Here is a 21,749-nt window from a genome sequence, read left to right as displayed (position 1 = left end):
GCTCTTTGGATATGCTTTTCTTTTGGCATTGTACTGTGACTTTCCAGGAGGAACAAACTTTCTGAGGAAGGTTTGAAGAAGGGCAAAGACATTGGGGGAGGGCAGGTGGGGAAATGGTGCTGATTTGATGTTTGAGCTGTGATGGGGTTTTAGTGAACCACGCCACAAGGGCTGCCGACTCTTAAAAGGTGGAATACCCAAAAGGAAAGCAATGATCCTGGAGCAACTGCATCATTAAGGTATGTCAGAAGTGTCTTTGATTGCAGAAGCCTATAATTAGTTACAAAGGATTGCACTGTGTCTGAAGAAAGAAAACAAAAAAAGAATTATTCCCTGCATTAGTGACTAGCAGGATCAGTGAATAATGCTCCGGGATTGCTTTAAATAGAATGTATTCACTGTTGAATGCATCTGAATATAGATTTATATTTATTTTTACAACTTCAGAGTAAACGTAAATTATTCAGTAAAACTGAAGAAATCTTTTAAGACCCCACAGCAAAGATTTGAAAGTCTAAGGATTCATTTTAGGGCCTAGTTCGTGTCCACTCTGCTTGTAAGAAATCTGCTTGAGTATCTTTTGAAAACTTAAGATCCCTTTGGTTTTGTGGTAAGAAGGAACGAAAGGAAAAAATGGAGCAAATGCAGCAATAGCTGCATTACATACTTGCTAACACTAGATGGGGTGTAAGGAAAGAGTGAAGGGGAAAGTCGGGGAAAAGCGAGGGGGAAAGCAAAACCTTGGCGGTTCCAGATAACTCGGGCACAGAAACTGAGTTTAACTAAGCTGAGCACGGCTTCCTCCACGTTAAAGAAAGCCAAACGGGATCATAAATGGACAAGGGCCCGTTTGCCTACCTCTCTGGCAATGTGGATCATCACAGAATGGATCTTTTAACACACACAACCAACCGCTATTAGACTCATTAATTGCATTTTATTTGTACATGGAAAGAGTACATACAGGTGTCAGTAGCACAGACTGCATCAGCTCCTCTTTACTAAAAAAAGCTCAATATATATACAGGCTTAAAATGCTCCCCCTGTATCTAGTACACTGTATTAAAACTATGCTTATATAAACTACAGTTCTTTACATAGTTGTATGTATTTTAGAATATAATAAAAATTACCAGGTGGCATGTTCTGTTATCCTTTCTCACTGTCCTGATGATCTAACTGCTGTAGTAAACTACAGATATGCATATTTTATTTATTACTCAAAACAATTTCTATTAGAGAATATAGGCCATGGAGACAAAACTGTTGTGTTTGGAGAAGCAGGAAGTATTTTCGATGCTTAGTGATTTCTGTTGTTATGGCTGCATCCTGCAGCTTTTCCTTGGGAACAGCAAGAGCAAAAAAAGGCTCTTTTTGAGACACTGCCTGTTTAAACCTGAGAAATGTTCCATAACCCCTTTTGTTTATCAGCTGGGGCTTTTTTGCTCTGCCTCTTAGCTGCCTTGACCTCCTGTGCACTAACTCAGCAGGACAGGTGAGCTGGCCTCCCTGAGCCTCCGACTCCGGGCTCCTCCTGAAGCTGGGAGCAGTGCTGAGCTGGGCTTTCTGACCAATCAACATAGATACTCAGCAGAAGCAGCAGCCTGCACACAGAGTTAATTTCACTCACTTTCTTCTTCTTGTCCTGTATGAATGAGTTAGACTCCTGTGGATCACTTTATCCTCTTTATTAAGCCTGTCTCTGCAGAGACCACTTTAATTTATTTCAACTTGATAGCCAAGTCTCAAAATCCCCTTGGCTCTTGAAACAGTACAATCCACAGGTACTGGATACATAAGCTCTTTTCCTTCACCAGACAAATGAGAGGAAAAAAAATAGACTTCCCACAACACAGTTTAAAGAACCATCACTTGCCAGCCATACCCACTTCAAAAGTAAACTGGGAACGCTGTAGGACATTGCATTTGCTGGTAGACATAGGAAACATACCTTCATTTTTGTCAGATTTGTTAGCTTAATCCTAGGAGAGGTATTGCTAAAACATGCTGCAGAGGGTTGGTTTGCATTTACTGGTCTGATTGAACCAATGGGACTGACACAGCTTTGGGATTTGGAAGGCAGTGTGTAGTAATTCAGATGGCTGGCTGGGCTAAACTGCCAAAGTAACTAAAAATGAAACCAGGATGAGCACCTCTAGCAAAAAAAATCCCGTCATTTAAAAGCAGAATAAGATCAGTTATGTCTCTGACAGTAATCATTTTATTTCATAGCAGTGAAGCAAACACTGGGTAAGGCTGTGATGTTCCAGGTCACTGATGGGTTGACTCCTCAAGGGAGTCTTTATGAATAATTGTCTTCTGCAGCACTGTTCACACCTTGGATGTTGGAAAGCCTGTGGGAACATCTCTGTTTGTGACAAGAGACTGTGTTTCACATGTCCAAGGTAAAACCACAAAGCTCACTTGGCACAAAGACGGTGAGCTAGCCCTGAGTATGAAGTAATAAAGGACAGTTTCCTTTGTTTCGCCTGCTTTATGCAAAGCCTCCCTATTATCCAAGGCAGCAATGCAGCAACAAGACATGATAAAACAACCCAATACACTAAGTGGTATGAAAACTTACCAAAAAATACCATTTAAGTGAACAAACGGACCCTCTGATAGACAACTATGTTGGACAAGGACAGTGGAGAGCCTTTGCAGGAAAAAAGTCCCTGTTACCCTGACAGAGGCTCTGCATGCCAGGACTGCCCTATTTAGAATGACTGAATGCCTTAGTCTGTAGCCACCCAAAACATTAAGGCAGCACCCTCTGCTCATATCCTCCTGTTTAACCTTCAATGGCTTGGCAACTTGGCAAATGCCTGGAGCTACCAAGAGGAAACCCTTCTTGAAGCAAGGGCTGGCTGCAGCCTGAAACAGCTCCAGCTGCTTTGGTTCCAGAAGGTTCACTGGCACTGAGGTCATATTTAAACCTCAGCCCAAAAGGATTCTGCAGATTCAGCCTGTGGTGACCAAAACTGGAACTTACTGCTTGTGAGCTGTGCTGAGGGAAGAACACTGGAGGATAAATCATCTTATGGTGTACAGATGTGCTACAGCATATAACCCTTCTTGTGGGCTGGGCTATTTGGTAAGCACAATTTGTTGCTGAAATAGTGATTAATGTGAAAAAATGGCAATAGATGTTGACTTTCCCTTTAATCTGCAATAAATTAAAATTATGCCTCAGTCTTGCAGTAAACCACAAAGACAGATTTTTACAGACAGGCCTCAAGAAACCAAAATAAAGTGTATTCTGGAATGCCACTGGTCACCTTTACAATTCATCAGCAACCATGAAGAAGTAGCTGTAATCTTAAATAAACTACTAACATGTTAGTTTAAGAGTCAAGATAATTTCTATGCTTTGTATGGCTTACTCTTTGCTTTCTTTATGAGATGTTCAATTCAAGGTAGGTTTCTGGGTAAAACTTAGCTCATTCTCTTAGATGTCAACATTAATCCTAATGCAGTGCACTCTCATCTGAATGACTTCAAATTGAAGAGTCTCTTTGAAAAAGGATGAAATAGACATGTCATGCAGTAAGCAAGTAAATGCAATCCCTGATTAATATGCAAGTTTGAAAAGTTCAGAAAATGTCATCATACTTCATAGGTGCACCCTGTTTTTTGAAAGGTCTTTTCCTGTTTTGTTTGTATATAAATGCCATTCTACATGAATTTCACTCCAGCAGCTTTTCATAAACTCAAGTCGATGATGATATGTTCAAATATCTGAGTGTTTCCTTTAAAACTAGAGGCAAAGAAAAAATCTCTTCGATCGGTTGACACAGCTGTGAAAGACCGTGGTGCTTGCACATAGATTTCTTTAAATAATCTGAAGATCTTCTTTTCACCATCCCACTGGTAAATCTGGGAAAAGGTATAGTCACTGCCCAAGGCTAGGTAGTAGTTGTTCTTGAAGGAGAAAGGCTGCAGCGTCATGGCTCCTCGGGATGGAAGAGCCTGTATCTCCACAAACTGTTTGCTATTCCATTTCATAACTCTGGAGTCACCAATGTATCTTGTCAGCGTGAGGTACAGGTTGTCTTGCATCCTGAAACTCTTCACAGACAAGACATCTTCCATGCTGGGGATTTCACTGTGTGGGACAAACTTTTTGGAACTCTTGTTCCACTGCAGTATGATAGGAACCTGCGAGCGGCTAGAGAGGATTAAATGTGATTTCCCATCTATATCAAGAAACTCAGCATCGGTGTCCCTGAACCACTCGTGAAGGGACTGGTATGAGTAAAATCCTTTGTTATTCCACTTGTACACTGTTGACAAACCTGCTTTAGAACTATCTGCTATGACAAAAAACATTTCACTGTCTATCTCAAAAAACTCAATATCATTTGGCTTGGAAATGCGAGATACTTCGATGTCCTGGAATTTGACAAACTTTGTCCAGCTTTCATCATACTTGTAAATGTGTGAGCCACCAAAGAGCTGTGCCACCACCACAAAGACTTGCTCACCAACAAGAATGGCTTTACATCCCACTATGGACTGACCTATTGCCCAAAGGAAAAAGAAAAAAATAAAAGCACATATATTACAAAGTACTCTTTAAACCACAGAGAGATTATCAAATCACCCCTCCTTTTTTAAAAAGTCTGAACCATATTTTAATCTTGTCTTCTGCTACATGCCATCAGAGCTGCTTTTCATGCTTTTTTCCCCCCAATAACTGGCAAGATGACTTCAAATGTCGGAAATTACACACCCCTCAAGGTGTGCAAGTATGATAGACCCTAAAATGTTCATTCCTTTTAATCTGAAATACTTTTTCTTTCTCTATATGTTCAAACACATGCCCCATAATATACAAACCAATTATTTAAGCCAAACTTTATTATTCAAAAATAGCAAGAGCTGTTATGACTCAGCAGGAATCTGAAATTCTCTTACTCCTGGACCATCTGTCTTTCCAGCTTAACTAGAAAAATGAAATACAGTCTATTTTTCTTGCTCCGAAAGGGCCAGAGTCAGCTTTTTGCTACTGTAAATAGAAATATTGATATATCTTGTGGATGTATCACCTGACAGCAGGATAAAAAAGATAAATCTGTTGTTTCTGTTAAGTGTTCTTTAGATTATGTTAAACTAGAAATATTTAGGAATATTGCAGTTACCAGATTATATCAGATCGGTTTATGGTCCATTTTGAGAATGTCAAGTCACTATACAAGAAAGACATTAAAAAAATAGCAACCAGACTATTTATGCAATGTTTTGTTGGAAGAAGGGAGGAATTCCTCTCTGAAGCACATAGCTTAAGTAGAACTGTAACTGCAAAGCCTCCCCTGTGCGTGCTGGGTCACAGTCACTACAGGAGACTCACCCTGGCACCTCTGCTGCTCCCCTACCCGTAGTTGTTTCACAGCCAGCCTGGGATCATCTACCACCCTTCTGGTGTAGGAGGGGTGAGATTCATCTCAAGTACCAAAAGGTATCTGCAGCGTACACGTGATTGCTTGAGCTGATCATCCAGCCTCTTTCTGGTCTAATTTAGTCAAAAAGCACTCTGGAAGAGATTTCATCTGGCCTGTGGATGCCTCCTGTTGCAGAGGACAGTAATGCCTGGATGTTGACTGTAAAGGCAATCTTGACAACTAGCTCAGCTCCATGAGCCCATGAGGGCTAAACTCAGGCATTCAGATGCCAAGCACAGTTAGTAATGAAACTCCCCATTGAGCCCATAGCTGGCTCCTGAGCTCTACAAAACACTCCTTAGGCTGTGCAAGAGGCTCTTTCTGTGCCTGTGTCCCCTGGCAAACGTCTCTCACTCACGTACATTTCAGAATCCAGAATTCAAGCTCAGGCCTTCCAGGAACACAGGATGGCTGTTCACGAAACAAGTCTGGGCATGTAGGCAGGGTGTGGAGCTAGGACACAAGACCCCAGCAGAACTGTCTCCTAACCATGGAATTCACAGGAAGGTGAAATACATCCAGAAGACAGCTGTCTTTGGAAATGACCCAAACTCTCAACTTCATTTCCAGAGCTCTTCTAGACATCAACTTCTCAATTTACATCCACTGGTACATATTTCCCTCTAATCTAAACCACTATGAAACCTAAAAAAGCAAAAATTTTCATATCCAAAATTTCTTGATGGAGGAGTAGCATCTGGTAAACTTTCATTAGTGACACACACAGAGCTCATCTGAGGAGGTAGGTGCTTGCAGCCTTTGTGGACTTCAACACCAAATGAGAATGCAGAATCCTCTTTGTTTCCCAAAATGCAAGGTAAAAAATAATCCATCACATGTAGCAAAGAACAGGGTGCTCCACAGATAAATTTAGAACCAGTAGCTTGAAGTAGCTGGGAAAGCAGGAAGCATATAACAGCTCTGAAAACTGTCTCTGCTCTCATGGTGTGACTGAGCACCAGGAGTGTCCATCAGGGACAGAACAGTTGTTAGCATAGAAAATCCCCTGGTTTCCACATGGGGTTTTTGTTTGATGAGTAATCTGGCCAGCAAGCTAATTCAGCATGTTTGTAAATGGAAAGTAAACATGAAAGCTCTATGGCACATCTCTTTAGGTTACAACTATGGTTTTAATATTTCTGTGTCATCTTCAGCTGTGAAACACACCCTAGAAACATCCTTCAGACTTATTTCCTTCTACATGCAGTACAGTATTTTTATACTCTTTTGCAGGCAATTTGGCAAGAGCAAGGGCTCCTTCAACTTACACTTTAACTTGCAATGTAATCCAGGTAGTGAGTGCTAAGTTGGGCCACAACATGACACTGACAGCAAGTGTTTGTGCCTTCAGAACACAGGATCAGACAAAAAAAAAAAGCCTAGTTTGTGTGCTACAGCGAGGTTAAATATGCATGTACTAACAAGATGTACTACTCCATGAAGTCACTTATGTCAAAACATTACACAGTTTGATCTGCCAAATTCAACAGAGATTTGGGACAAAACCCACCAGCTGCTCCCACCTATGAATCTCATCCTTGTGAAATGCCAACAGTTCATCAACAACTGGAATTCCAGTATTCATATACCTGTGATATTGTCATAACTCCTGAAATTCATTTCAATGTGGTCCCACTCCAGCACCATGCAGTTCTCCATGCTGGGCTGTGCAATGGCTACAAACACATCATTCTTTGAGTTGAAAGTATCCACTGAAACGGACTGGTAGGGCAAAATCTGGTGAACAACAAAATCTAGAAACATACATTTACAACAGTTAGGATACATCCTTTCTGGAAACACAGGGTAAGTGACGGCTGATTATAATGATCTACACTGAAAAATGAGTGAAATACTCTGGATTTTGTATAACACTAGCATGGAAATGTCAGTGCTCAAGTCAGGCATGCAGCAACAAGGGAAACCATCTCCTGCTTGGGGCATCATAAACTGTCCTCTGGAAATACAGTTGCCAAGGAGATCAAGTAGGTAAATAGTAGCAGAAATCAGATTTTCCAGTTAGGCTGGCTGGTATCAATTAAATGAGGATATTGACAGCTAAGTCTCTTTCCCTTCAGCTGGGAGTTGTTTTCCCATCAAGTGAAATGGCCTTGCTAGAATCTCGTTCAAGCTGAGAGATACCAACTTCCAGCTGAAGTCCAATAGCTTCTTAAGACACGCAAATTTAATCACTAGCAATTTGTGTTATGCTAAACCAGGCAGAAAGTGAAATGGTGTCTGAAGTTAGCCTGGGGATAACCCCATTTCAAGCTAGTCCGTAGACAACATGGTGTAATCAAAAACTCAGTTAACATAACATTTTATGGGGCATTGTAAAGTAGTTTAGGCATAAAATACAACCAGCCTGCAAATTACTACCAGTGGAAAACTTATTCTAGAAAGTAAGACTGAGGAGTTGGAGCAATCTGTGAAGACTAGGAATGTAATTCCAAAAGTCAAGATTTCTTCTCAAAATCTAAAGTGCCTTTGTCAATTTAACTCTAAAATTCACTCTGGGCTAAGGCAGCAGTCAGCACAGAGCCAATATAGGGCAAAGTGACTTGGGTTTGACCTGGGATGGCTTGGGTCTGAATTTGATCTTCGGCCTGACAGGCAGGCAAGGTCATTACTACGAGAAAAAGAAACCAGTGTAGCAGAGATGCAAAAGAAATGCCAGGCCTTGGGTCTAGAACGTGGGAGAAGGCCTGTGCTGAAGTGATGTGTGGATATAGATATACAGAAAAAGAAATGCATCTTCCACTGCGACGGCACTTCTCTGTGGAAGCACTCAGTGCTCTGTTTCCAGCTCCATTTGCTCCATGCCTTCACCATGCGCTCCTATGCTGGAAGGGCCTGAGCATCCAGCGATTTTGGTGAAATGGTAATTAAGTCCTCACTCGAGTTCCTCATTTTGGTGCATTATGAAATAATTGTTTCTGAATGGAGAAGTCTCTGTCTCCGCGTGCTCGAAAGCTATGCCCTTGAGGAGTTACACTTCTGGAGAATAAAGACAGATGACTACCATTAAACAAACAGGGCAGATTCTACAGCTGCGAAAGAAATTACAGTTTCCATTCTTCCAAGGACTATTATAATAAGAGTTTGGGTTTGATTCATAAATGCTGGTAGGAAAACAAGAAAGTTATCTTCATTCTCACTGGGAAAATGAAAGGACTGGAGAAAACTGACACTTACTACGCAGAAAGTAGAAGTAAGTGATAAATCATGATAGGTAGCCGAGGATGGAACAATAGCAGATACAGTCACAGAAAATAAAACTGTTTTTTAAATCTTGAGAAAAAAAAACACAACAAAACAAATGCTGAAAAAGACATCCCTTGAAATCTGAACAGTTGTGAAACACCATGAGGGAATCTGTGAATTAAAACAAACCAGCCTGTGTGTTACAAGCTACTGCTCATTTAGAAATGATTCAGCATTAACACAGCTATTTTTATGTGTCCCTGTAATTGGACTCTTTATGTCACTGGATGAGTAGAAATGGGTAACAAAATCAGTCATACTCAGTAAAAAGCAAAAAACGTTGTTTTTAGCACCAGTTGGAAATACCAGATGCTAATGTGGAACAGGGCTTCACAGAAGAGACACTGCCACATCTGGCTTGAAAAAAATTTAGGTCTTGGGGGCTTGATTTAGTTTTACAAGGAGGTCCACATACCTTGCTTTAATGCTAGAAAGAGTTTGTACAGTAAATACAGGACTGGGGGTGGAGTGCTTCCCAACATTTTTCCCTTTTAAGCTGGATCAGCCTGCATGAGAGAGGACATGGCCTTCACTTCCCCCATCCCCACCCCTCCCACTGGCTGCACAGGCTGTCACTCTCTCCTTCTCACACTGATGCACAGTTTTACTCTCTCTGTCCCAAGACACATGGTTTTAACACTGTCTTCTGCAGGCTGAGGGCTGGGGTGGTTCCCCTGTCCTCTAGTCCTCCGCTCTGCCTCTGGTACTTTGGCTGTTGAACTGGCACGAGCCATTGTGGATGAAGGACCCAACACCTTTATTGCTGGGCTGATTCCCCTCCTGGCAGCCCTCACTCTGGCTGATCCCAGCACACAGAAGCTCTGATGCTGGCAGAGCTCAGGGAGAGTGTGGGGAATGCTGGAGGACACTCAAGAGAAAGAGGAGCGATGATCTGTTTGGACAGCAGCTCCTAAACTGCATCCTGTGACTGAGTCCCTCTCTCTTCATGTGTCTTCTTCCCCACAGTGGAGACTTTTGATCAGGTGAGGCTATCTGGGGATGCTAAGAGGGAGCATTAGCCAACCCACACTGGCACAGGATCTGCAGCACAGGAGCAAGTATGAAGCAAGTAACTTAATTTGCAAACTACTTTCCTTCAATCCAGCAGGGAAAGAGAGGAGGACCACCTCCAGAAGATAATCCCAGCTAGGTAAAGAAAGGGAAAACCAAGCTTCAAAGCTCAGTGAGATGATCCCTGCAGCTTTAGGCAAAGACCAGAGAGGTACTATCATAAAAAGAGTTAAAAGTGCAGATCACTGATACTGTGAACTGCTTATTCTGTGAAGAAGCAACAGGACCATTTTGTTCTTTGGCATTTTTTTTTTTTTAATTCGGCAGCACGTCTTCCCATCTCTCCTCCTGTTACCATTGTAGCATTTCAGTGGATGCAATGAACTGATAAAGCCACCCCAAGATGCACATTTTACCAAGCAAACTGCTTTGTTACCACATCCTACATCCAGTCATGCTCAACAGAGAGAGAGTACCAGTGACCACAAGTGATGGGAAGTCTGATCACAATTAGCAAAAGACAGAAATAGAACACTAGATGGGTTGGAACTAGAAGATCCAACCCAAATCATTCAGTGATACTAAAGACTAATATGAATGAAAGGGTATACTGCTTTACTTCAGAACATGGTATAAACCTAAGCCTGTGACTCATCAATCCTCAAGGAATGAACACGGGCATATTTACTCTCCCTTTGGATCCCTTTGGATCTGGGGAAGGCAATGGCAGAGGAAAAAGCAGCTGTGGCCTGATGCCACAGATCACCAAGGCCACCAGAGCATTACAGCTTGAGCAAGGCAGCTTGCAGCTCAATGCAGGAGACATGATGCCATCTCAAGGGTGATACATTTCTGAAGATTTGGATTTCTACTCATCACTGGTTTGTCTCTTATAGGTCATTTCGAGATACAGTTTGTCCCTCTCAGACACTCTCTAAGGATGCCAAAGCTCCAGTGTTTCTGCACCCTTCACCTTCTCTATGCACTGGAGCTCTGGGAAGCCTGCTGCCACCTGCCCCCCAGCCAGGGAGGTGAGGCACATAGCCTTCCCTCACAACAGGCAGAGAATGACTGCTTTGGAAATGTCCTTTACCATCAGAAAAGTCTATTAAAGCTACATGCTGTGCTCAAAGAGCACTTCTCTGATGGCATTTGAACAAACACTCAGCTGGGCAATGCTTGTACCATGTAACGTCTTAGCTTCCCAGCAAACTCTACAGCCTATGAAATTAGATTTATGCTTGGTGTAGTTTCACTTACAGCTGACAAAGGGTGAATTTTGCCTGTAGCAACTTTATAGTTAGCTTTCTAGATAACCAAGAGATGACAGAGAGCGGGTAGGTCAATACAGGCCTCAGGACCAGGTAGGCAGAGCTTGTTCTCACACACTGTTAGTACTGTGCAATTGCTTACATCAGATTGAGATGAAATGAAGCCTGCTTTTACTTGGTACTTTTGCATTTCTGTGGATTTGCAGACAGAGGAACTTAACTTTGATACCGTTCTAAGCTACACTGCTCTCCTGTTTCTGACATCCTTTTATGTAACAGATGATCATGCTTTACCTCAGCTGCTCTTCTGAGTAAATTCTCTTGTCGTTCGTATACTGCCCTTGGATTACCTTTCACATCTTGTCCTGAAACTTTCTTTTACATTCCTAGTAATCAACTTTTCTATTGCCTTTTAATAGTTATGACTGGCTTGATGACAGATGAGAACTTGAACACCTCTGATATTATGGTACAGAAAGAAGGCAGAGTGCTGACATTGTATCCATGAAAGATGAAAAACAAAACTTGCAGCTCGTACTCTCAGTTATATGATGTGACTACATTTAGAGATAGGTAACTGCGGCTGTTCGGTCATAAAATAAAAGCATAACCACATGCAAGTTTCTCTTCACTTCCTTCAGCATGCTTTATATTACCTAAAATAAAAATCAAGATGCTAAACAAGACAGTAGTCAGAATATTATTGGACATTTCTCTCCAACTTAATGGAGTTCCATGAGGAACTGCTGGCAGTATTGCTGCTACATTTGATGCTATTAAATCCTGGCCTATTGAATAAAGATAACAGATATAGCCACATTATTTGAACTTCTTTTCATTGCTTTCTGTGAAATACAGAGATTTTGGGAAGCTCATCTGCCATAACTATACGGCCTTATTTCAGATAATAGAAAGCATTCTGTGATGGAAATTAAGTCACAAAGTGAGTCATAATCAAATATTTTGGAATATGAACAGTCAGAGCTCTTCTCCCATTATCCCTTAATCCAAATAAAAACGCGGTACTTACTTTGCCTTCAAAATGCAATTTTCACATTTTATGCTTGCTCTACTACTCAGAAGTGCTCTGTATGTAACCCTTTCCTCCCCCCAGGTCATGCTTACAGAAGTGAAAGGGTAGAGTCTAAACTTCTGATATTTAACCATTTGTAGTGTGCTTAGAAATATACATTCTGAATACCTGTAGTGGTGCATTCATAATCAAAACTTGTCACATCATTTAACTTCTTATCCTGATATTCTGCTGGACCAATACACAGGACATCAGAAACAGTGGAATTTGTCATCTTTAACCACAAAAACAACCACTTGGCTTTGCAGTCACACTCAAATTTATTTCCCCTTAAATCTCTAAAAAAACACACAGAAATAAACATATTTGAAAAGACTGATAGCAATATGAATACTACAGAACTGTTATCACCTTGACATGCTGAATTTAAAAATATCTGAGTGGCCTCGAATTGCTTCTGAACTGAGAACAGGGAAGTTTCTTAGGCTTCTTTACTTGGACTCTTACTATTGACTCTCCTTCACTGAGCATTGCCCTTGGAAAAACTGTTTCAATCTAGGAAATATGCTCACATGTAATGGTGGCAATAGAGCACTTTGATTCACATGTAAAGTCACTCATGTTTATAAGGTTTCAAAGGATTAGGACTGTAACATAAGAAATGCTGACAGTCTGGTCTTCTGCTGCAAACCTCCATCCCACCACCTACTGCTGACACAGATAAATCGCATTTCTTAACTAAACAACTCCAGTACCACTGGCCTTGCTGGTATAATATCTGTGTTACATTAAAATACAGGTGTAAGGCTTGTATTTTTAGAGTCACTGCTAATGTGGAGTCAATTTAACTACGCCCTACTAATATATGCACAATTTCAAAACTGTACCTGGTCGATCCCTTGGCAATTTTTGTGGCTTACAGTTACACTTTGCTGTTTGGCAAAGCCAAGCCAAAAATAGGACTAGCAGGTCAGTTATACAAGAAACGACTGGCAGTAAATCAGCAATGTGCTACAACTGCACACAAGCAAAGAAAAAAAAGCTTTTTTTTTTTAATTAATGGCTTTTACTTAAATAATCTCAGAGAATACATGCAACAACAACAACAGGAAAGATATTTAGAGAAACTGTAGTTTTTAAATTAATTGTCTCCCTTTCACTACAAAGATAATTTATATGAAACACCAGAAAAAAGTACAATAAAGCAAACTACATACAGCATCATGAGAAGCAACAGTCATTTGAGAAATAGCAGTTATTTTAGACGAATCTACCAAGTCAACAATTTTAAAATGAGAAAAGCTAGAACAATAAAATGCACATTTCTTTTCTGTGCAGGTATCGGACACAGCTCCACACAAACCCAGAACATAAAACTCAGGAGTATCAGAGTGACAGAAGCAGGCAGTCAATAGAAAGATTCTCATTACTTACAGTTCAATTAAAGAATCTAAATCACTGAAGACATCCCTTGGCAGAGCTTTGAGATGGTTATTGGCCAAAGAACTAGAAAAGAAAGTTAGAGAGCTTAGTATCATTGCTGTCTCTTGTCTGGCTGACTCTAATTATGTCTGAGCTCACTTACAGGTTATTCATTATCTGGTACAGTCCAGCCACTGGCATTGTTAACAGTTATGAGGAATTATTCTAATTCAAGAATGGAGATTGCTTGAAGCTCATGTAAAAGTAAAAATACATAAAGCTTTTTTATTGCTCAGGTGCCAGTGTAACACACCAAGCAATCACTGAGCACACTGAGAAGAAACAGGAGCACGTTGTGTGTCGGTGCAGCGTCCGTGGGTCAGAGCTGCCGGTGTGCGCAGGCAGCCCAACAGGCCGCAGGGCTGCAGAGCAGGCACGTATTTAAGGCCAGTTTTTAATTTGTGGAAGGCACGTGGTTGACAGCAGGAGGAAGCTGATGCACAGAGGGAAAGAGAGGTTTTCTCTGCAGCAGGAAAAACAGTGGTCCCCCAGAAGAGGTTTATTCAGGTACAAATTACTCTGTAACTTACAGGTGAGTCAGGTCTCGAAGGCCACGAAACGCATTTCTTGAAATGGTTTCAATTTTGTTTCCTTCAATGAATCTAGGGAAAATAAAAAAAATAAAGTATTTTAAAATACTTCAGCTAACATTATTATTTGCATCACCGGTGCTTTAAGTTATTTCAGCAGGTTCCTGGGCAGCTCCTTCAGACTTACAGGTGGGGAAGTCTCGGTACCTCTGCTCACGTTCCCTCTTGCCCTTTCCTTGGGTGGATGGCAAGGAAGGATGCAGGTACCAGGCAGCACGAGGAACAGCATGTGACACAAACATCCAGCAGGAAAGGAACAAAGTGCACAAGCAAAACCCGTTATTCCTCTGTCAGTTAATCCTCCTGGGGTGTGTTGTGTGAGGCAAGAGACGTGCATGGAAGAGGCTTCAGAGATGGACTTTAGAAGCTAATGTCCTATCTTTCTCTCACAAACTATCTGCATTTTAAACCCCCAGGGCAGTACCATGGTGCCAGGGCTGCTCTGGCTGCAGACAAATACACTGATGGGGAGCAAGCTCCCATGGCTGCACACCACCTCTGCACCCACAGAGCCCTGACATGAACTGCAGACACCTGAAGGAACGGCAAGACTGCTGTCTTGTTTTCCTTTCTGCTGCTGCAGCTTCACTCTCTCCAGCCAGGACGCCACCTCTGCAGGGTGCCCAGCTGCACACAAGTCACAACCCCCAGCACTGGGGGAAGAATGACAGGCACGTATCGATTCCAGCTGGGTGCTGCTCATCCTGACTGCATGTCAGCATTTAAAGAAAGAGCTGATATTTGAGCATCCTGACCCCTGAGCACTTGAGGACGTATCCCTAAATACAACATCAGCCCTGCAAAGCAATTGCAGCCAGGTGGCCATCAAGATATTGCATGGTACAGCTGTATCTGGATGAAGACAACTGCATGCTGACTTTATAAAAGGCTTTATGAGATAAAAGTGTCTCACTTCCTCCTACACATCAGTGTTTGTCTTCAGGGAAAGAGAGGAAAAATGCTAGGAGCAAAGGTCTCTTTGAGATGGAGTCAGGATGGGGATGCAGATGACAAGTTCTCTGGGTTCTGCAGTTTAGACATAGCCAAAACTGCTCACAAAGTGACCAGCACCCTGGCTGCATGCAAAGGGTGCAGATTAGAAAGTCCACATGGAATATGTCAGAAGAGGGTCAGCTGTTATAAGGCTGCCTGCAGATACGAATTCAACCTGCAAAGCAGAGAGCCAAACAGCCTCCCGACACCCTCACCAGCACCTGGCATCCCTGCACAGTGCCAGCTCACTGGTCCATGCAAATAAAGACTGCTTCACTGCACACACTGCAGCAAGATGATGCAAATTTGGGCTGGGACTCAGGAATTTGCCAGACTCCTTAGTCACCAAACCTGGCCTCAAAGGGATGCTACCCTGAGAACGTCTCTGTTCACCAGCAAAGCTCCTGTCTTGATCAGACCTGTCTTATCCAGACACTGTACATGGAGCCAGTTAGTTTAAGGGTCCATTGAATGACATTTTCAGTGCTGCAAATGCAGTAGGACACAACTGCAGATATATGTATATACACATATATGTATGTATAGGTACAGGTATCTGCTGTGTGTCCTCCCCACCTGCTCTTCATCCAGAGGCTTTGCTTTGTACACAAATAAACTTGTCATTCTTGTTTGTCAGTGAAGTTTTCTTATTCTCTGTAAGGTCTGATGACTGGTAATTGAGAGACACGAGTTACTGAGTCTCTAACAGTGTTACTAGCTGTTTGGTGTAATGGTGTTTGGCTTGGCCATAAAAAGCCCCAGAAAAAGATCACTTGCAGCCAGTTCCCAAAAGGTGGAGATGTCTTTTGCTGGGAAGACGAAGAGCTCTGTGGACATGGCACAGAAGGCAACCACAACCATTAATCAAGACCGCTTTTTCAGCTGCTCTAAAGGAAATGGAATTTGTAAGGCATTCCCAGTCTTCATTGCTTTCCCTGGCTTGCAGCTGGCAACCAGGGACAGAGATTTTCCCTTTAACCAGCTGAGGAGGGGCAGGACTTGCTTCTTTCAGACAGAGGTCTGGCTGCAGTCCCCAGAGCAACTGCTATGACTGCATGTGCTGCTGGCACAAGCTCATCAGCACTTCAAAGCAAATAATTAATGAAAAACATTACATTTTTTGTCTTCTTTTTTACAAACATATCATATATTACATTTTTACTGTAGACACACAGCAGAAAGAACAATTACATAACTTGCTATCTCTGAAAAATCCAGATGCAGCCAAATAATGGATTTTAGCATATACCATTTACCATCCTCTGCTTTTTGGTCTGCAAATTCCATTGTTGGCTGCTCCACACGTAAGAGACTATTTATCCTGAATATACTCCACATTAGTATCTATTTGTTTGCAAGACTTAAGCAAGAGGCAGTTGTCTGAGCATTGGTCTTCCTTTAGACAAAGATAAAAAATGTTTTCCACAGCTACCTTTCAGCACAGGAAGGTGAGTGGAAAGAGGAATTTTTTTGAGATCATATTCAGAGTTTCAAACATACCAGCTCATGTCCAGAAATACAGTCTTTTGGAGTATGGAGGGAGTACAACCTGGTAACAGGGCTAATACTTTTTTTTATAAAGACAAAAGAGTGACCTAAAAAAAATAATCAGGAAATTAAAATAATGTAAAAATCAATTAAGTGAACTAAGAAAAGGAAAGTTGTTTTTTTTTAACAATAATATAAATAATTGAAATAATTAATAGCATAGGATACATATATTCATATATTAATTTATTTATAATTATTTATAATATAAATATAAAAGCTATGGGCATTAAACGAGATATCAGAAAAGAGGAGAAGGTGGAGAAGACAGCTGGGGGAAGAGACCAGTCTAGTAATCAGGGTTGTTCTGGGCAGTAGACGGACACTCTGCAACTCCTCCTTCAGACTGTCAGCAGGCCAGGAGAGGCTTTCCCACCTCTTTCCTGAGGTTCAAAGCCCCTTGATAGTGATAGCAGTGTTCTGGAAAGCCAGGACAAGCTCTTGCTAAGCAATGCCTTTTTGGTGTACTGTAATTGCAGAGAGCCACCTTGTATTCATGGCACATTTAAAAAACCCACTGCAACTTCTGAAAAAGGGTGAGCCACCATAAAGAACATTTGCACAGGAGTGGAACATAAATCCTCCATCTCCCCTGCTGGTGGGGATCACAGTAAAGACTAAGACTTCACAGCAGAAGTCTTGCCAACTTATCAAAACATCTTGATTTATTAAGGACAAGGAAGACATAAAATACCAAACTTACAGATACTCTAGATGGAAGAGACCAGCAAAGGCATCATCTCGTATAACAGTGAAGGAGTTGGAGTTCAGCAAGCTGAAAAATGGAGAGCAGGCATTAGGAAAGAGCATTAAAACTTGACACACTGGATGATGCCCGTTGTGTTTATTGCCCATGACCAAACTAATCTTACTGACTCAAGCCCATATTGCCCCATCAATGCAGCACACATAAAATACTGTGGAATGGTCTATTAAAAAAAATAAATCAAAGGCATAATGTGATGCTAGTTGATGCCCACCACTCCCCAGGAAAAAATGCTTCCTGTGTCATTCACCTTGTTTAAATGCAACCCAGCCCTTGACTCTCTGGTCCCCTGAGCAGGACAAGCCATCTTTAAAGAGGCAGGTCTGCTGAGTGAGGAACCCAGTTGCGTACCACCCCTCCAGCCACACTAACACTTTTAAAGTGACCATCTCAGCACCACTCCTGAGCCCTCAAGCACCAGCACCAGCTCTCCTTTATGCACTTGCAGTGGGTCAGGGCTTGCTCATTCTGCATTCCCAGAGGGATGCTCCAAGCTTGACCTGCAGATGGGCTACGGCCTATGGCATCGGAGAACAGCATGTGGCTCATGCAGCTGATTCACCAGCTGGATACACAGACATGTCCAAGCAACCAGAGAGAGTCCTGCTATCCTTGCAAAGCAAAGCCCTGTGTCCACAGGCAGTGAGTGGACAGTGGTTCACTGCCTGCAGTGCTGCCTGCTCCAGGCACTGCCTTGCCCTTCCATATGAACTTCAGGGACAAAAAGATTCACAGTTGTCACCTGAATGGCTGTCACCTGAGCCAGTACAGGACAGTCAGGAAGAAGGGCGCTAAGGAAGGGCTCTGCCAGCAAAACTCTTTCTTTGCTGTACCAAAGCACAACAGCAAACGATCTCCAATGTTGATGTTCAAAGGCACAGAGAGTGATGTCCTTTTAAGAAAACAGCAAAATTTCTTATTTGTTCTGAAAATCAAATGTACCCCAAAATAAATAAATTTTGGAAAATCTGAGAATTTTCCGCTACAAGTGAGTATGTCTGCAGTATTCCATTTATCAGAGTAATTTATTAATCCTCTTTTTGTATGGTTTCAGGCATTTTACTAAAATTAATTTAGAAGACTAACCAACATGAAATGCAAAGTTTCCCTGTGATTATCAGTTACTATGCTAATGCTAGACAAATGCTCCTTTGATTACCCCAAAGAAATCTTACAAAGATGCAGACCATCATCAAAAGTAAATCCTTGCATTACTATTTTACCACAGCTACCGCTACTGAAGACATAGTCCTGAGGCACCCAAGTGCTCAATTATGCATGTATCTCTTTTATTCTTTAATGACTCTTTTCCCTCATGTTTGAAGGGAAAAATCCCAAATTACACTAACCAACAAAATTTGTCAGGGCCCAAGGTGGTGGTAGTGACTAACCTCTCTCACTCCTACATTTGATCTACCACATAAACTGACATAGTCAACTTCTGACTTTCTCAACAACTGACCTCTGCCCCACCACCCCGTAGTATCTCCTCCTGGAAATCTGCTACAGCTAAGGAAATGGGATAACGTTCATCTGCTCTTTCTCCCTCTTCCCAGTACCACTATTCAAAACAAGACAGATTCCCCCCGTCTTCTCCCCATGGGGTGCTGCTTCCCACAGACAGTGAGACAGGCCTTTGAGGATGAGGTGGGGGTGCACGAGGAGACGAGCCTGGCCATCATGCTACCAAATGCTTTTAGAGACTATCTCTCGCTAAGACTAATTTTAACATCTAGCCCTGTGGCAACTCCTTAGCCTGGCGCACCTCGCATCTTTTTGCTGAACTTTCCATTGCAGTGTCTTTGCTTTGGGGGTAACCCCACCCTTACAGGGGGAGGCAAGGGAGTGCACCTGGTACTGGGTGTTACAGGCAGGCTGCACTGGGCCAGTCAGGGTACAGGCAGCAGCACAGCTTCCCTGCAGGCTCCCCAGGGACGGGAAGCGCACGCCGTACCTCTGTGCCTTCCCTGCTGCTGCCTCCCAGGACAGCTGTACTAAAGCAACTTTGGCTACAGGAGCTGCAGGCACACACCTGACTGCAACACCGGCACGACCAAGTGATTTGCCCGAGGTCAGGAAGAGGAGAGGATTGCAGAGTGCCCGTGGTTGGATCACTGTTCCCTGGGACAGAAGTCCATCCCACCTGGAGGTCCATCACCATCACATCAGGAGGCATCCAAGGGGCTGCCCTCCAAGTGGGATGCTGAAGCACAGCGTCATGCTGCAGACACCAATGCTTCACAAGCAGAGGTTTTCCTCCCAGGTGTGTCCTGGCAACCTCTGCTCGCCCATCATGCCTGCAACATCCCAAAGCCAACGTGAGACTCACGGGCACACAGTGAATGCAAGTGAGATCCAACCAGCACATGACTCCAGGGGAAAAACTGGAGTCATTAACTAAACTCATTAAAGCTGAAATCTTAAAAAAAAAGGAACTTAAGAATACCAGAAATCATTTGTTCTCCTTCAGTAACTCCATACACGGTTTATGGAGTGGTTTATGAGTGGGAAATGCATCCCCCTGTTACGAAACAGCAGCTCCAGCAGCAGGGCTGCCCAAGCTGGGGATTTATCCCTTAGCTCCCTTCTTCCAAGGGCAGCCGCAACTCTAGAAGGAACTGGCAAAGTGCTAATTGGCTTTTTTTTAATTATTATTATTATGTTAGTGCCATACTTACAGCAGCTGCAGGGAGGGCAGGTGAGAAAACATCCTGTCCTTCACTTCGGAGAAGGTCCCGTTCACCAGGCTCCTGGAAAAAAAAGAGAAGCCACCCGTCAAGCGGGACTGCCCCGCATCACACACACCCGCACACCGGCACACTCACACACACACACCCCCTCCCTCCTCCCCGGGGCCGGCCCCGCGCACCCCTCGCACTCACAGGGAGCCCAGGCCGGCGGGCAGGCTGCGCGGTGCTCCCGCCGCGCCCACGCACAGCGCCGACTCCCGCCAGCAGCTGCAGGGCGGCCCGCAGCGCGGCGGCCGGCGCGGGGCGGCGGGGGCGGGCGGCGGCAGGAGCAGCAGGATGGCGGCGGCGCCGCACAGCGCCAGCAGCCGCGCCGGGCCCGCCATGCCGCCGCTCCCCGCCGCTCCCCGCCGGCCGCTGCCCGCCGCCCCGCGCCCTGACATCAGCACCGCGGCGCCGCCCCGACGCGGGGCCGGCCCCGGGGAGGACGGGCGGGGGGGGTCCCGCCGGAGCCGGAGCCGGAGCCGGGCGGTGCGAGGGGCGGTGGCCCCCGGTCCCGACTCACCAGGGATGGTGCCCCGGGACGTGCTTATTTTCTCGCTAGATTGAATTCATAGCATCACAGAATGGTTTGGGTTGGAAGGGACCTTAAAGATCGGGTAGGTCCAGCCCCCCGGCATGGGCAGGGACACCTCCCGCTAGACCAGGGTGCTCAGAGCCCCGTCCAGCCTGCCTCGCACACTTCCAGGGAGGGGGCATCCATAACTCCCCTGGGCGACCTCCTTCCAGTGTCTCACCACCCTCGTAGTAACTAATTTCCTCCTAATGTTTACATCTTCCCTCTTCAAGTTTTAAACCATTACCCCTTGTCCTCTCGCTACATGCCCCTGTAAAAAGCCCCTCCCCAGCTTTCCTCTAGCCCCTTCAGGCACTGGAAGGCTGCTATAAGGCCTCCCCAGAGCCTTCTCTTCTCCGGGATGAACAGCCCCAACTTTCTCAGCCTGTCTTCATAGCAGAGATGCTCCAGCCTTCTGATCATCGCTGTGACCCTCCTATGGACTTGCTCCAACAGCTTTATGTCCTGCCTGTGTTAGGGGCCTCAGAACTCTAAACCTCCCCTGGCACAACTGGAGGCCATTACATGGGAGAAGGGACTGACCCCTACAACTACCTGAGAGAAGGCTGTAGCAAGGCATGTGGTGGTCTCTTCTCCCAAGTAAAAAGTGATAGAACAAGAGGAAATGGCCTTGAGTTATGCCAGGGGAGGCTTAGATTGGATATTAGGAAAAATGTCTTCACCAAAAGGGTTATCAAACATTGGAACAGGCTTCCCAGGAAGTGGTGGAGTTACCATCTCTGGAGGTATTGAAAAGATGGGTAGATTTTGTGCTTAGGCATGTGGTTTAATGGTGGACTTGGCAATGCTAATGGTTTGACTAGATGATCTTTTCCAACCAAAATGGTTCTATAATTCTGTTATTAGGGCCGTTTATGATAGGGCAAGGGGTAATGGTTTCAAACTAAAAGAGACTAGATTTAGACTAGATATAAGGGAGAATTTTTTTACAGTGAAACACTGGAACAGATTTCCCAGAGAGGTGGTAGATGCCGCATTCCTGGAAACATTCAAGGTCAGGTTGGACAGTGCTCTGGGCAACCTCAC

General features: G+C 43.7%; 1 protein-coding gene across 1 annotated transcript; it reads right to left on the bottom strand.

Annotated features, from left to right (window-relative positions):
* Positions 1-917: 917 nt before the first annotated feature.
* Positions 918-20,544, bottom strand: LGI2 (leucine rich repeat LGI family member 2). The gene is made up of 8 exons (XM_051616682.1): positions 20,282-20,544; positions 20,078-20,149; positions 17,337-17,408; positions 14,033-14,104; positions 13,455-13,526; positions 12,189-12,358; positions 7,031-7,195; positions 918-4,520 (listed from the first exon to the last, which is right to left on the bottom strand). The coding sequence occupies exons 1-8, from the start codon at positions 20,527-20,529 to the stop codon at positions 3,703-3,705; spliced, it is 1,689 nt and encodes a 562-aa protein (XP_051472642.1). The 5' UTR covers positions 20,530-20,544; the 3' UTR covers positions 918-3,702.
* Between the last annotated feature and the right edge of the window lie 1,205 nt (positions 20,545-21,749).

This window comes from Apus apus, chromosome 4, assembly GCF_020740795.1.
Source record: "Apus apus isolate bApuApu2 chromosome 4, bApuApu2.pri.cur, whole genome shotgun sequence".
Classification (NCBI taxonomy): domain Eukaryota; kingdom Metazoa; phylum Chordata; class Aves; order Apodiformes; family Apodidae; genus Apus; species Apus apus.
Note: the sequence above shows the minus strand (reverse complement) of the source record. Positions and strands in the feature narration are given on the sequence as shown.

Coding starts and splice junctions, on each gene's coding strand:
- LGI2 (XM_051616682.1), bottom strand. CDS start 20,529: ATGTCAGGGCGCGGGGCGGCGGGCAGCGGCCGGCGGGGAGCGGCGGGG. Junction 20,150..20,281: donor CCCGCCGGCCTGGGCTCCCT/GTGAGTGCGAGG, acceptor TTTTTTTTCCAG/GAGCCTGGTGAACGGGACCT. Junction 4,521..7,030: donor GAGTTATGACAATATCACAG/GTATATGAATAC, acceptor TTTGGGCAATAG/GTCAGTCCATAGTGGGATGT.